At 42.8% G+C, this 13,134-nt stretch overlaps 1 protein-coding gene across 3 annotated transcripts in view; it reads left to right on the top strand.

The window, feature by feature from the left end:
- Positions 1-12,747, top strand: part of SLC4A1AP (solute carrier family 4 (anion exchanger), member 1, adaptor protein) — a 19,859-nt gene extending 7,112 nt beyond the window's left edge. The window contains exons 6-14 of one of the 3 annotated variants that reach the window (XM_004686339.2): positions 534-694; positions 1,708-1,777; positions 2,026-2,212; positions 3,984-4,095; positions 5,464-5,704; positions 7,937-8,020; positions 9,266-9,330; positions 11,168-11,237; positions 12,433-12,747. In XM_004686339.2, coding sequence (XP_004686396.1) covers positions 534-694; positions 1,708-1,777; positions 2,026-2,212; positions 3,984-4,095; positions 5,464-5,704; positions 7,937-8,020; positions 9,266-9,330; positions 11,168-11,237; positions 12,433-12,482 — 1,040 coding nt within the window. In that variant the 3' untranslated portion in view covers positions 12,483-12,747. Of the gene's footprint in view, positions 1-533; positions 695-1,707; positions 1,778-2,025; positions 2,213-3,983; positions 4,096-5,463; positions 5,705-7,936; positions 8,021-9,262; positions 9,331-11,167; positions 11,238-12,432 lie in introns of all 3 variants that reach the window. The other 2 variants (XM_012727638.1, XM_012727639.1) reach the window with 2 other exon arrangements.
- Positions 12,748-13,134: the final 387 nt, after the last annotated feature.

Here is a 13,134-nt window from a genome sequence, read left to right as displayed (position 1 = left end):
TGATGACCATTTTTTTAACTGCTTTTATTAGTCTACATTTTCTTTTACTACAAACCTTTTACCATTTTCCTTTTTGTTCATTGATTTTAAGAACTTTTTACTCATTAAACCACTTAGCCTTTTGTTTTAAATTTTTATTGTGACGAAATATGTATAATATAAAATTATCATTTTAAGCACTTTTAAATATCCAGGTCAGTGGCATTAAATACTATACATCCTTGTGTAACCATAACTACTGTAAATCTCAGAACTTTTTCATCAATTCATTCTGAAACTGTCCCCAGTTAGATACTAACTCCTAGTTCTCCTCAACCCTTGGAAACCACTGTTCTGCTCTCCGTCTCTGCATGGAGTGGAGTCATGCAGACTCCTGAGCCTGGCGCCTCGGGGTTGAGCCCTTTGTCCTGTGGTGGTCTGGCAGCTTAGGGGCCCTTTCTTTCAGTAATCGGGGTTGCTACAGGCTTGCCTGCTTGCCTCCTTTCTTTTTCTGTTTTTTAAAACTTATTATTATTTAAATTATTAACCTCTAGTATCTCGGAAAAGAAAAGCCAAGAACTGGGAAGATGAAGACTTTTACGACAGCGATGATGACACATTTCTGGATCGGACTGGCCTGGTTGAAAAAAAGCGTCTGAACCGCATGAAGAAGGCTGGGAAGATTGATGAGAAGCCTGAGACCTTTGAGTCATTGGCAAGTTTTATTTTTACAAGTAGTTGCTCTTTAATTTTTTATTTAAAAATTTTAAAAGATTTATTTATGCATACAAAACGGATACAGGCCAGAGGTGTTGGGGGTGAGAGGATTCACCAGAGACAGAGCAGGGAGCAGAACAGGCAGATCGACGAAGTACACTGCTGAGGGGAGCAGTGGGAGGGTCCGGAGAGGTCTGCCGCGCCATGTGGTCACCTCCGGGTGGGAATCGAACGCATACTCAAGTGGCTGTGCTGTGTCCTAACCCGTTGTGCCACCAGGGAAGGACTGTTTAATTTTTTGAATAAAATTATGTGTTATTTAAATGTCTTATAGTTACAGTTTTTGTAACAGTAGCATTGAAATCTGGTACCAATTTGTGATCTATAAATTTGATAACAGACAAGTCTTACCAGGTTATGGGGGAAGGTTTGGCTTACTGGAGGCTGTCTGCTTCTAGCTGGTATTGACTCAATACCAGCTCAATAGTGAGTGTTCCTTAAATACGATGTTAACTTTGCCCCCGAGAGAAAGGTAGAAATTCCAAATTGGGGCTTTCTGAGGTGAAATTGACATTAGGTTTCTGATGGTCAGTAATCATGAAAGGAATTTTCTAATGTGTAGTTTGATAATAGTATATAAACAGTATACCCTTCATGAAATTATCATAAGATGACTGGTGTTTTCTGTATGCTCAGTAGTACTCAGAGTTTAAAACATGACCAACATCTGTCCACTTGATTCACTGGTGAAAACAAATGCTTTGAGCATTTTTGAGTAAGAGTTCTGTTCATTCATTCATTCTGAGTTCTTTAGTTCAAAATTGATTACATGAGAATCAAATCAATGGGAAATGGTAACTCCATGAGGCATAGACTTAACAGGACTTTTAAATTAATTAATTAATCCTCTTAAAGTTTATAACAATGGTGTAAATAAGAGCAAGAGAAAGAAAACTACCTTATTTTGAAAGAAGAAAACATCTACTGACTCTGTTAATTTGAGTGTTACAGGTTGCAAAGTTAAATGATGCTGAAAGGGAACTCTCTGAAATCGCTGAGAGGCTCCGATCCTCGAGCCAGGGTAAGTCATGATTTGTGAAAATGTGGTTTTAGGGCATCTCCCGTGTGCAGCACCCCTACTAGGCTTAACGTGTGTATAGACAGATGAGGAGAAGGAAGCCCATCCACGCCAGCCTCTTTCCTTATCCCTAAGCGCAGTAAAGCCCTCTGTCCTGTTCTATGTTAATGACTTTTCTGTTGAAACTTTGGCTGGATTTTAAAATATTTGTGGCCATCTTCCTGAACTTTTATTATCCCTTTTGCACGCAGCTCTCTCCGAGTCATCCTCTCAGGACTCCCTAGACGCGTTCATGTCAGAAATGAAATCAGGGAGTGCATTAGATGGCGTGTCCCGGAAGAAACTTCACCTGAGAACTTTTGAACTGAGGAAAGAACAGCAGAGACTGAAAGGGTTGATAAAAATTGTAAAGCCTGCAGAGATTCCAGAACTAAAAAAGTAAGTCAGTCTTATATTTAGAATTTATTTATTTTTACAAACATATAAATATACACTGTAGAAACTGCGAGCACTCTAAAATCTTTCGATAGAAGGAACACTGTCGTAAGGCTTTTATAGGTCTCACAGGGCAAAGCTTGTGAGCTTTGTGAGTTTCATTTGTTTATTGAGTGAGACCCTTGGTCAGGCTGAGAGGCCCTTCCCCAGACACAGTGGACATACAGCGTGGGACAGAGCATGCTCTAGAGTGTGAGTGGCCAGAATTAGTTTTGTCATGTTTATGGTGCCTGAAATCGAATGACTTTTTTTTTTTTATATAGTTGTAGAGTTTCACAACATGAAAAGGCTTGCCTGCTAATTTATTTGAGTCTGGTCTTGCCTTTGGGAGTTCTATATGAGAAGACAGTGTCTCGAGTCTTTCAATCTCAGTTACAGAGTTTTCTTTTGATCTCTGCAGAGTGGAAGGTCGCTCTTACACTTGGAATTTTATATAGGCTTGTGAGCAGAGATAAAGATTTATACTGTTATCTTCTTAGATAATAATCATAGGGATAGAGGTAGAACATAAGAAACTGTTTAAAGCACAGAACAGAAGGCCTACAGATACCATGTACTGTCTGTCTTCTTCCCACGTGAGATTACCTTCCAGATGTTCCTCCTAACTGACCTCATTGACACCCACCAGGTAGCCCTTGGTTTTGATCCCATCTTCTGCCTTCATCTCCTTTGGGATGGTCTTACTCCTTCTCCAGGTCAGCCAACTGTTTAATGGAGTTAAAAAGATCTATGTTCCTCTTATCTTGGTATTTTTATGCCACAGCTTCCCTGTGGGGAAAGGCTGAGGAGGGCACTTGTGTGGCACAGGGCCCTTTAGGTCAGGCAGTCAGGTGGCCTTGGCAAGGCATGGTAGAGGGCGGAGTGAAGCTTGGCCCAAGAGCCCCACCGAGAGGAGACAGATAAAAGGAGGGCATCAGCTTTCTGTTGGCCACTGTGCATCAGAAGTGCCAGTGCTTTTTCTCTGTTCCAGAATGTCGGGCTGCCCTGTGGGCAGTGTGAACGACCAGGGTCTTCCTCCCCTGTCTTCCTGCCAGCTCGGCATTGTTACCTCTGCTTGTCTTGCAACTCAGTTGCCAGCCCTTTGCTTTTGCTCTGTTCTACCCTGCGCCCACCCTACCTACCCCTAAACACCTCCTTCCCCCCTTTCTGATTTTTACAGTCTTTTTGCTCTCCCTCCACTTTGCCCTCCTGGGCTTACTAGCTTTGGTCACTATCTCCAGCCAGTGAGAATGTTGATAAGCTCGTCAGTCGTAGGCTCTCTCACTGTCTTTGTCATGACACCAGGTTTCCTGCCCCTGCCTCCTGCCCCTTACACACACTTCTTGTTTTTTAAACTTACGTGCTCAGGTTGTTGTATATTGTGAGAGTGGCGTCCAGATAAGGGCTGTGAGCCCTCATCAGAGGTTGTTGGTGGAAAATTGGGTTTTATGCCGTGCACCCTCTCTTGCCACTTAGTGCGGGAAGCCATGCTTATATATTCTCCTCTGCCAGTGACCTTTGTACTGTGTGTGCCATTTTATGAATGTGAGGTCATGTGACTGGCTGTAAATTGCTAGACAAAGGTAGCTGCCTCATCTTGCCCTTAGTGGTCGGTGTCTGTGACAGTCAGCAGTGTCACTGGCCATTCAGACTCTCCTGGTGAATGCCTCCTCCTTGCTGGTGCTCAGATATGCCCTTATTGGGACAGATGTGTATAATCGTTCTGTCTTCCTAGGACTGAAAGTCAGACTACAGATACAGAAAATAAAGCCAAGAAACTTACGTTGCCTCTGTTTGGTGCTATGAAAGGTGGAAGCAAATTCAAATTGAAAACTGGAACAGTAGGGGTAAGTTGTGGGTCAGGGTGTGAACTGTTAGTTCCTGAGTTATCCTGAGCATGTTGCTCTCTGTTTTCGTGAAAGCGCCAGTGTCTCATTCCATAGTAACATGGGGTAGGGCTGTGGGCGTGGTATGACCTAGGACTTGGTCCTTGTATTTTTCTCTTCAGTTTAAGATTATCAAGAATTGGCACATTAATTCTTATTAGTCATTTTGCATGTGACTGATTTATACATAGAATCCAGCTTATTAATTTGTGGTGAATGTTGCATTCTAGCCAGGGTCTCCTGCATCAAGTGCTCTTTCTGGTGGGGAGATGTTACATTCAGAGTCTCCTAGCATTTGTTAGTAGTGTAGTCTGTGCATCTGGTTCTGCACTGGGGTTTCCATCCCTTCACTTAATCCGCCCAGCACCGTCATAACATGGGAATTATTCCCTCTCCTAGGTGAGGCAGTTGGGTCAGCGAGGTCAAACATAAGATCACACCCTCATGAAGTAATTCAACTGGCAAACACACCCAGGTCTTCTGTCTCTTGAGTTTTGTGATCTCTCTGCTATCCTTTTTGTGATCACTCTGCTATCCTCTAGTTCCCTCACGATGTATGTTTTCACTTTTTATGTATTTCTATTCATAGATACAACTTACAAAAGGTTTTTATCACCCCTAAGCACTGAACTTTATATATCTGTTTGCTAGAGCTACTGTAAAAAAAATACCACAGACTGGGTAGCTGAAGGACAGAAGTCTGTTTTCTCACAGTTCTGGGGCTAGTGCTCCAAGATGCAGGTTGGTTTCCTCGGAGGTCTCCTCTTGGCTTGCAGGTCACTGCCCTCTTCCTTCCTCTTCACAGGGTTCCCCCTGTGTGCATTTGTACCCTGGTCTCTCTTTTTACAAGCACCCCAGTTATACTGGATTAGGGCCCTCCCCTCACAGCTTCGTTTTAAGATCATCACCTTAAGTTGTTGCTAAATACATTTTGAGGACTGGGACTTCAACATGTGAATTTGGGGGGCGGGGGACGGCAGGACACAGTTCAGCCCATAGCACCTTGAGTAGGAGTGAGCTGCTTTCCTGTGCAGAGTTTGACGCCCAGCTGCATGTTCCGAGTGCGTCTGCATGTTAGAGGTAATAGGGGAGTTTCTGCAGCTGACACCTGGAGTGAGTGAGTCCAGCCTCACAGGCTGTTTCAGGATTTCACACTTAATGTTCTTTTGATCGTACACACTAATGAAGATGCGTATTAAGGGCTCATAGATGGGTACAATTTCATGTGAAGTCCTACCTCTAGCAAGCTTCTGCAGATTTTCCAGCTAAGAGCAGCTAGACATTCCGTGTATTGAATTTACCTCATTCATGCTTTTGCCTCCCTTATAGAAGTTACCCCCCAAGCGACCAGAACTCCCTCCAGCATTAATGAGAATGAAGGATGGTCCTGAAGTAGAGGAGGAGGAGGAGGAAGAGGAAGAGGAGGAAGAGAAGGAAAAGGAGGAACATGAAAAGAAGAGAACGGAGGCTGGAAGCAGCAGGCTACAGCAGGAGACAGGCCCAGAAGAAGCAGTGCAGGAAACAGGTCCTCCCACAGACCTCACAAGCACTAAAGAAACACAAAGCCATGGTAAGACCTTCTTTCCCTTCCTGCGCTGTTCAACGAGGCAATTGCATTGATTGTTAATAGATTTGAGAAAGTAAAGTTCATTCTTACATATACATTTTGATTGTATCTGTGAGACAGTGGACTCTGGAAACATACTTTCTTAGACTGCCAGTCATTACTTATCCTCATTGCAAATGAGGGCAGATGTTTCCAGTATGCTTCAGAATTACAGAAATGGGAAAGCTACGGAATCTGATACCACAGCTGCTGTGCAGGAGAGTGGCGGGTGAGGGTAGGTGAGGGGCCTGACCGAGTAGTCTCAGAGTCAACCTCCCCATACTCATTTTTCCTCACTCCTAACAGCATAACTGCACACCTGGACTAACCTCTGCAGGAGCATCTGTGTGTGCATCTTTTTGTTCTTGGTGCTTAAAGGAGAACCCAGTACATAGTGCTAGCGAAGATTTAATGAAAGAGGAATTGACTGGTTGTAAACTTTTTCCCCCTGATTGTATAAGGAGTATATTCATAAATCCCAAGAAGAAAAATTTCTCACAATCCCACCCCTAGAGATCACTCTTAATCTTTTAGTATTGTCTTGTCCTTTGTCACCAGCAGGGATTAATTTCCCACAGGTTGGCCAGAGCAGCTTGGCAAGATTAAGCTCACACAGAAAATTTAGGGCTTGAGGAAACACAGTGAAAACTAACATTGAATTTGTGTGGGAATTTGTGCAAGTCTACTTCCAAAACAAATCAGGCTTGTCTACCTAAAGACGCCAGGCCTGCTGCAGTAGGCCTTCTCTGGAACCACCTTCAGTTGCTTGAGAGGCAGAAAAGTTACTGTTTTCTCATCAGTGAGAGGTGTATCTTTTGTGTTTGTAGCTCCTTTAGTAACTTACTGGCCAGTGTTTGGCCTTCACACACACAAAAAAGGTACTTGTGCAATCGTTCTTGTGAGTCTGGTCTTTGATTCATATGTTGCAAGGATACATAACTGGTTCAGCTGGAAATGGGGGGCAATAAATGTTGTAATTTTTTTGTTTAAGTTACCAAAGTAAATAGGTTTGTATGAAAAGAGCTGATTTAAAAATTCAGATTATAGGGCCCTCCCTGGCAGCACAACGGGTTAAAGCACAGCACCATGAAGCTAGCTGCAGTGCTTCAGTACGAGTTCGATCCCCAGTCAGGGAATTGACCCACATGGCACGGCAGACCTCTCCTGTCTCACCCGCTGCTCCTCTCACCAGTGTACTTCGTTGATCTGCCTGCTCTGTTCCCCACACTATCTGTGGTGAATCCTTTCACCAATCCTGCACCTTTGGCTTGCACCCCAGTTCTATATGCATAAATAAATAAATCTTTTTTAAAAAATTTCAGATTATAATTAGTAAATCTGTAGCTGATTAGAGATCACTTCAGGCCTTTATTTTTTCCTATACTTAGGTATGTGTGTGTATATATACATGTTTATAACATTGACATCATAAGTACATGTGCTGTTTTATAATCTATAACTAATCTATAATCTATAGCTAATCTAAAACTCTATAAGAGTTTTAAAATGTAGATTTAATAAGGGACATAATGGTCTGTCACATGAATATGCTATAATTTTTTTAATCAGTGTTATCCTTAAACATGTTAGTTATTTGTTAAATTTTGATATTTTGAGCATACTTAAATATAATAAATCTTATTTCTTATTCCTTATTGTTTTTAGAAATAATCTAAAAATTAAATTTAGACTATAATTTCTAAGTCAAAGTACCTTTTTTAAAAAGATCTATTTGGCCCTCCCTGGTGGCGCAGCGGGTTAAAGCACTGCACTAAGAAGCTAAAGCCACTTCCACATGAGTTCAATCCCCGCCTGCCCCGGAGGAGATCCACATGGCGTGGCAGACCTCTCCTGGCCCGCCCGCTGCTCCCCTCAGCAGTGTATTTCAGTCCGTCTGCCTGCTCTGCTCCCCACTCTGTTCCTGGTGAATCCTCTCACCCTCTGCATCTCTGGCCTGTACCCCAGTTCTGTATACATAAATAAATAAATCTTGGGGGGAAAATATTTATTAAAAAAGGTGGTTCTGTTAGACATTTGAAAGTTCATTTATAGAAAACCTAATTAAAGTTAGTTGAAACTATTGATAACAAAATTGAATGATTATGTATGTACTTAGCTTGTCTTGCTTTTGTTTGTATTTTCTTGGCTCACCACCACAAATTAAGTAACAATATGCTTTGGTACTGCATTTTATAGAAAACATGTCTCACTGCAGCCACGTGGATCGGGATAACGATTATGAGGAGATCAGGACAGCTGCCTCCCGTGAGGCGCCCTCAGGCAAGTAGGATAGCCCGCTCCATTGCTGCGCGGGCGGCCAGCCGGTGTCACAGAGGAGCACCGCAGCTGCCCTGGGGGGCACAGAGCAAGGGTGGCCTTCCAGACACTTGCTGCTGCAGGACCCGGACAGGGCTGATGGCAGCCATCCCCTTTTGTCCGTGGGGAAGATGCTTCAAGACCCCCAGTGGATACCGGGAACCACAGATACATCGGGTGCTGTATATTGATGTTTTTCCCGTACATACATACATACCTGTGGTTAATTTATAATTAGGCACAGGAGGAGAATAATAACAACTAATAAAATAGAACCATCATAACCATAATGTAATAAAAGTTATGTGAATGTATTCTCTCTCAGAATATCTTACTGTACATTACGTTTTCAAACTGTGGTCACCCAAGGAAACAGACCTGGCTGTGGGGCCACTGTATAAGAGCGCTATGCTTGGCGCTGTCTCATGCCTGTCTTTTGTCCTCTTCTGCCTCCTGGGGTTTCTGCTCCCTGACCCGCAAAGCACCCAGTAACTTCATGCTTCCCTCTGGCTGTGCATGGGCCTCCAGGGTTTTATATTTCCCTGAGTGAAATTTGTGTCTCTCATGGGAGTGGTTCCCGGTTATTGAAAGAAGTTGGTTGAAAAGCTGATCTACTAAAAGGATTGCTTTTTTCTGTGTGTTTTTAAACTGCTTTTACTTGTGATGGTTACTGTAGAATAGTAAATCAACCCCATTTTTCTTTACCTTCTCAGATGGTATGATTCTATTAAGTCTTGCAGAACAGCCTTAGAATTTGAGAACTAGATTATTAATGGAGGGAACATTCTCTCTCTTGTACTATTTACAGTGTTGAAAGAGTTTTTGAGAATTGGATTGTCTCTGTTGTGTTTTTTTTTTTAGAGAGATTTATTTATGCTTATAGAATTGGGGTACAGGTCAGAGGTGTAGGGGTGGTGAGGGGATTCACCAAAGACAGAGTAGGGAGCAGAGCAGGCAGGTTCACAAAGTACACTGCTCAGGGGAGCAGCGAGTGAGCCAGGTGAGGTCTGCAGCACCATGTGGGTCACCTCTGGGGTGTGGATCGAACTTGACTGAAGTGGCTGTGGCCAGCTTGCAGTGCTGCATTTTAAACTATTGCTCCACCAGGGAGGGCCCTGTTTCTGACATGTTTTCTTCAGTCATTATAACATTCTCTTAGAAAGGATTTTTCCTTATTTTACTTACTTTGAAATCTTTTTCTTAAAGTAGCATCAAAGAATGAATGTGAGAAAAGTAAAGATGAATTGAAGAAAAAGAAAACTGATCCAGGCAAAGTAAGTACTATAGACGTAATTCATAATCTTGCCTTCTTTTGAAGTAAAATGATTGACTCCCCAAATTATTAACCATGTTCAGAAGAGTGAATCTGTAGAGTTCCCAACTGTCTCAGACTCTCTCTTCTGGAAGTCTAAGTTCTTTTTATTTTTAAATTTTAGGTTTTAAAATTATTGTCTCTGTATAATTTGTCTCTATAATCTTTTTCTGTATAACTGTTTATGTACCTCTTAATAATTTACATTGTTTTTATTTAATATTTTTTGCATAGAAGAACTGGAGTGTAGGCCAGAGGTGTGTGGGGGTGTGAGGGTGTGGGGGTGGTGGGAGGATTCACCAGAGTAGGGAGCAGAACAGGTAGATTTATTGACATACACTGTGAAAGGGGAGCAGTGGGTGAAGACAGGAGAGGCCTGCAGTGCCATGTGGGTCAGCTCCCTGGCTGGGGTTTTGGGGGTCGAACTCATGCTGCAGTAGCTGTGGAGAGCTTCCTGGTGTTTTAACCTGTTGTGCCACCAGGGAGGGCCCTGAATAATACATTCTTTTCTTTTTTATTATGCAAAAGAGTGGATGTAAAGTATTACATTCTATATCTTGATTTTTTTTTTAAAGATTTATTTGTGCATACAGAATTGGAGTACAGGCCAGAGGCTCAGGGGCATTGAGAGGCTTCACCAGAAACAGAGTGGGGAGCAGAACAGGCAGATCAACGAAGTACACTGCTGAGGGGAGCAGCGGGCAGGTCAGGAGAGGTCTGCCACACCATGTGGTCACCTCTGGGGTGGGTGGGGATCAAACTCATGCAGAAGTGGCTTTAGCTTCTCAGTACTGTGCTTTAACCCGCTGCAGCACCAGGCCAGTATATCTTGATTTTTTTTTACCTATCGTGGAAATTACTGTAAAGTACACCAAGAACTTCCTACTATGTGGATGTATTTAACCAGTTTTCATAGTTGTTTCTAGCCTTTTATTATAATAGTGCTGTAATGAATAACCTTGTGCACTTGTAATTTTGTATGGATACAGTCAGTTCCCAGAAGTGGGACTACTAGGTTGTGTCAGGAGGCCCTACAACCACCCTCAAACTGGTAATTCCTAGGAGGTCTCAGAGGACTCCTAGGTGTGTGGTCGTGCTCAGAGCTGTGATTTACTACGCTGACAGGGAACCAAGCACAGTCAGCAGAGGAAACAAGTAACTGGGGTGACGTGCAGGGAAGTCCGGCATCAGCGTCCAAGTGTCTTTCTCAGTGGCGTCATGTCAGGCATGCTTGAGTCCCCAGGAATAAGTTATGACAATTTGTAAAATGTTGTTAACCAGGGTAACTCAGTAGTGACTCAGTGCCCGGGATTTTTATTGGGGCATCTCCTGCCTGGCACATCCCAAAATTCTGTTCTCCCAGAAAGAAGTAACTGTTTAGCCTGAACCATACTGTTTTTAGGATTTCGGCTTGTTGAGTTAGGGTAGTGAGACCCTCCCCAAATCTAAATTCCAGAGGCCAGCCAAGGCCAACCCTGCTAACAGGCCTTTTAAAGGTTAATAGTCAGGCTTGCTGGGCTAACTCTACACCAGGATCTATGGCAAATTTTCCTGGTGAAAAAGGGGAGTCATATATTTTGAATTATACCGTGTTATTATTGCCTCTCTTCAAGCATATCACTTTCACTGACTGAAAAACATCAGCTAATCAATGACTGAGGATAGAATGTTCCCCAATAGGTGACTTTTGTTAGGATCACCAACAGAACTGTTCTCTTTTAGTTTTGCTTGCTGACAGCATGGGGACAATATTGCTAGAGTTAAAATTCTTTTGATTAAAATTACTGATCTCTGTGCAGTTTCCACCAACACTTTCCTCCAAATATCCAGAAGATGACCCGGACTACTGCGTGTGGGTTCCACCTGAAGGTAGGTTGTTTTTACCTTCTTTAAGGTTTATTTATATATTTTAGAATAGATAATATATATTTAAGATTCAGAGTTAAAAAGTTATAAGAGTGTACAGTCTCCATTCTGGGGTGTAGGTAGATAAAATATCTAAAGGACATATCAGCTAAACATAATTTGTGATTGTTATGCAGATCCTTATTCAAACAAACAACTGTTCAAAAAAATTATAAAGCAGATAATATGGAGTACTGGCTGTGTTTGATGATACTAAGAAGTAATTGATAACTTTTGTTTTTTTTTTTAAAGATTTATTTATTTGTACATACAGAACTGGGGTACAGGCCAGAGGCTCAGGGGCAGTGAGAGACTTCACCAGAGACAGAGTGGGGAGCAGAACAGGCAGATCGAAGAAGTACACTGCTGAGGGGAGCAGCGGGCGGGTCAGGAGAGGTCTGCCACGCCATGTCGTCACCTCCGGAGCAGGCGGGGATCGAACTCATGCGGAAGTGGCCTTAGCTTCTCAGTGCAGTGCTTTAACCCGCTGCGACACCAGGGAGGGCCCGTAATTGATAACTTTTTAAAGGCATAAATGATGCTTTTCAGAAAACAGCCTTATCCTACTGGAATATATGTGCAGTGTTCACAGATGAAATGTTGTCTGGGATTTGTCTTCAGTGCTGGGAGACAGGGGAACATAGGTTGGGGTGATCAGTAAAGCAGCCCTCGCTACATACTGATAATTATAAAACTGGATGATGGTTACATAGAGGTTTGCTATATTTTTCTCTTTTGTGCATATTTTACATTTTTTTTAAAACAACAAAAATCATCTGGCTACGCCTCAGCTACCAGGTTTTCCCCCTCGAGGCGAACCAGCTTGGGCTCACGCGCCTCAGTGGCCAGTGTCGCGGCGCTTAGTTCCCTCATGCTCCTCACAGACTGGCTTTCTACAGACTCGGTTTTCAATATATTTCTTACTTGACAGAAACTCTGTTACTAGAAATGTTTGCATTTTATCTGCTAATAAATATTAGGGTAGAAGTGAAAAGTAAGCAAAAAGGTAAGTGGAATTGTAAGGAAAAAGTAAACTTTCTGTCATAGACAAAAATCTCTTTATCTGTTAAACTTTTGGCCCATTTTTATCTGGGTGTCTTTCCCCTCCTGACTTTGGAAAAGTAAATGTCTCTTCTTTTTTTTACGTACTCTGATCTAGGCCAAAGTGGTGATGGCAGAACCCATCTTAATGACAAGTATGGCTATTGACTACTCCAGAATCCCGAGGGAAGAGTTTGTGGCCTGTGACATGGCATATTTGGGATAATAAGTCAAGTTGAGTGTCCAGAGAAGGATTTGCGGCGTTCACCTGTAAAATCTAGTGACTGGCCTTTTCTTCCATGCTCTTGGTTTCTGGAAATTACCTACCCATTCGATTGTCTGACTTTGGTATTTATGTTTAAAAGTGTTTGTGTATGCATGTAAAAAGGAGCCATATATTTTGAGACTTATTAAAGTGAGAGTCATGTGTAACGGGAAGATGAAGAGGCATCATGTTTATTTAAGTGCTCAGTCTCTTTCATGAGTGAGCTTCAGAGCACCCCCTGCTCGTGCTCAATGTAGAGGCACCAGGTGGAGCAGCCTGGTACCTCTTGGAAGTACCAGTTCGGGGGCCTGTACCCCTTGGAAATGCTCTGCCAGCATGTATTGTCAGCACCAAGGAGCACGTATCCATAGGCTGCCAGGTGAGGCTGCCAGGTTAAGACCTCACCGCCTGCAGGGCCATCTGCAGGATGGGCGAGTCCCACACCACCCTCAGACTGGCCAAAGCAGGCGGCACTGTGCCTAAGAACTGGTGTGGAGAGTTTTAAAAGATTTATTTATTCGTACAGAACTGGGGTACAGGCCAGAGATGCGGAGG

Source organism: Condylura cristata, unplaced genomic scaffold, assembly GCF_000260355.1.
Source record: "Condylura cristata isolate star-nosed mole 26May11 unplaced genomic scaffold, ConCri1.0 scaffold00020, whole genome shotgun sequence".
Taxonomy (NCBI): Eukaryota; Metazoa; Chordata; class Mammalia; order Eulipotyphla; family Talpidae; genus Condylura; species Condylura cristata.
The sequence above is the reverse complement of the archived record's forward strand: the minus strand, read 5'-3'. Positions and strand labels throughout refer to the sequence as shown.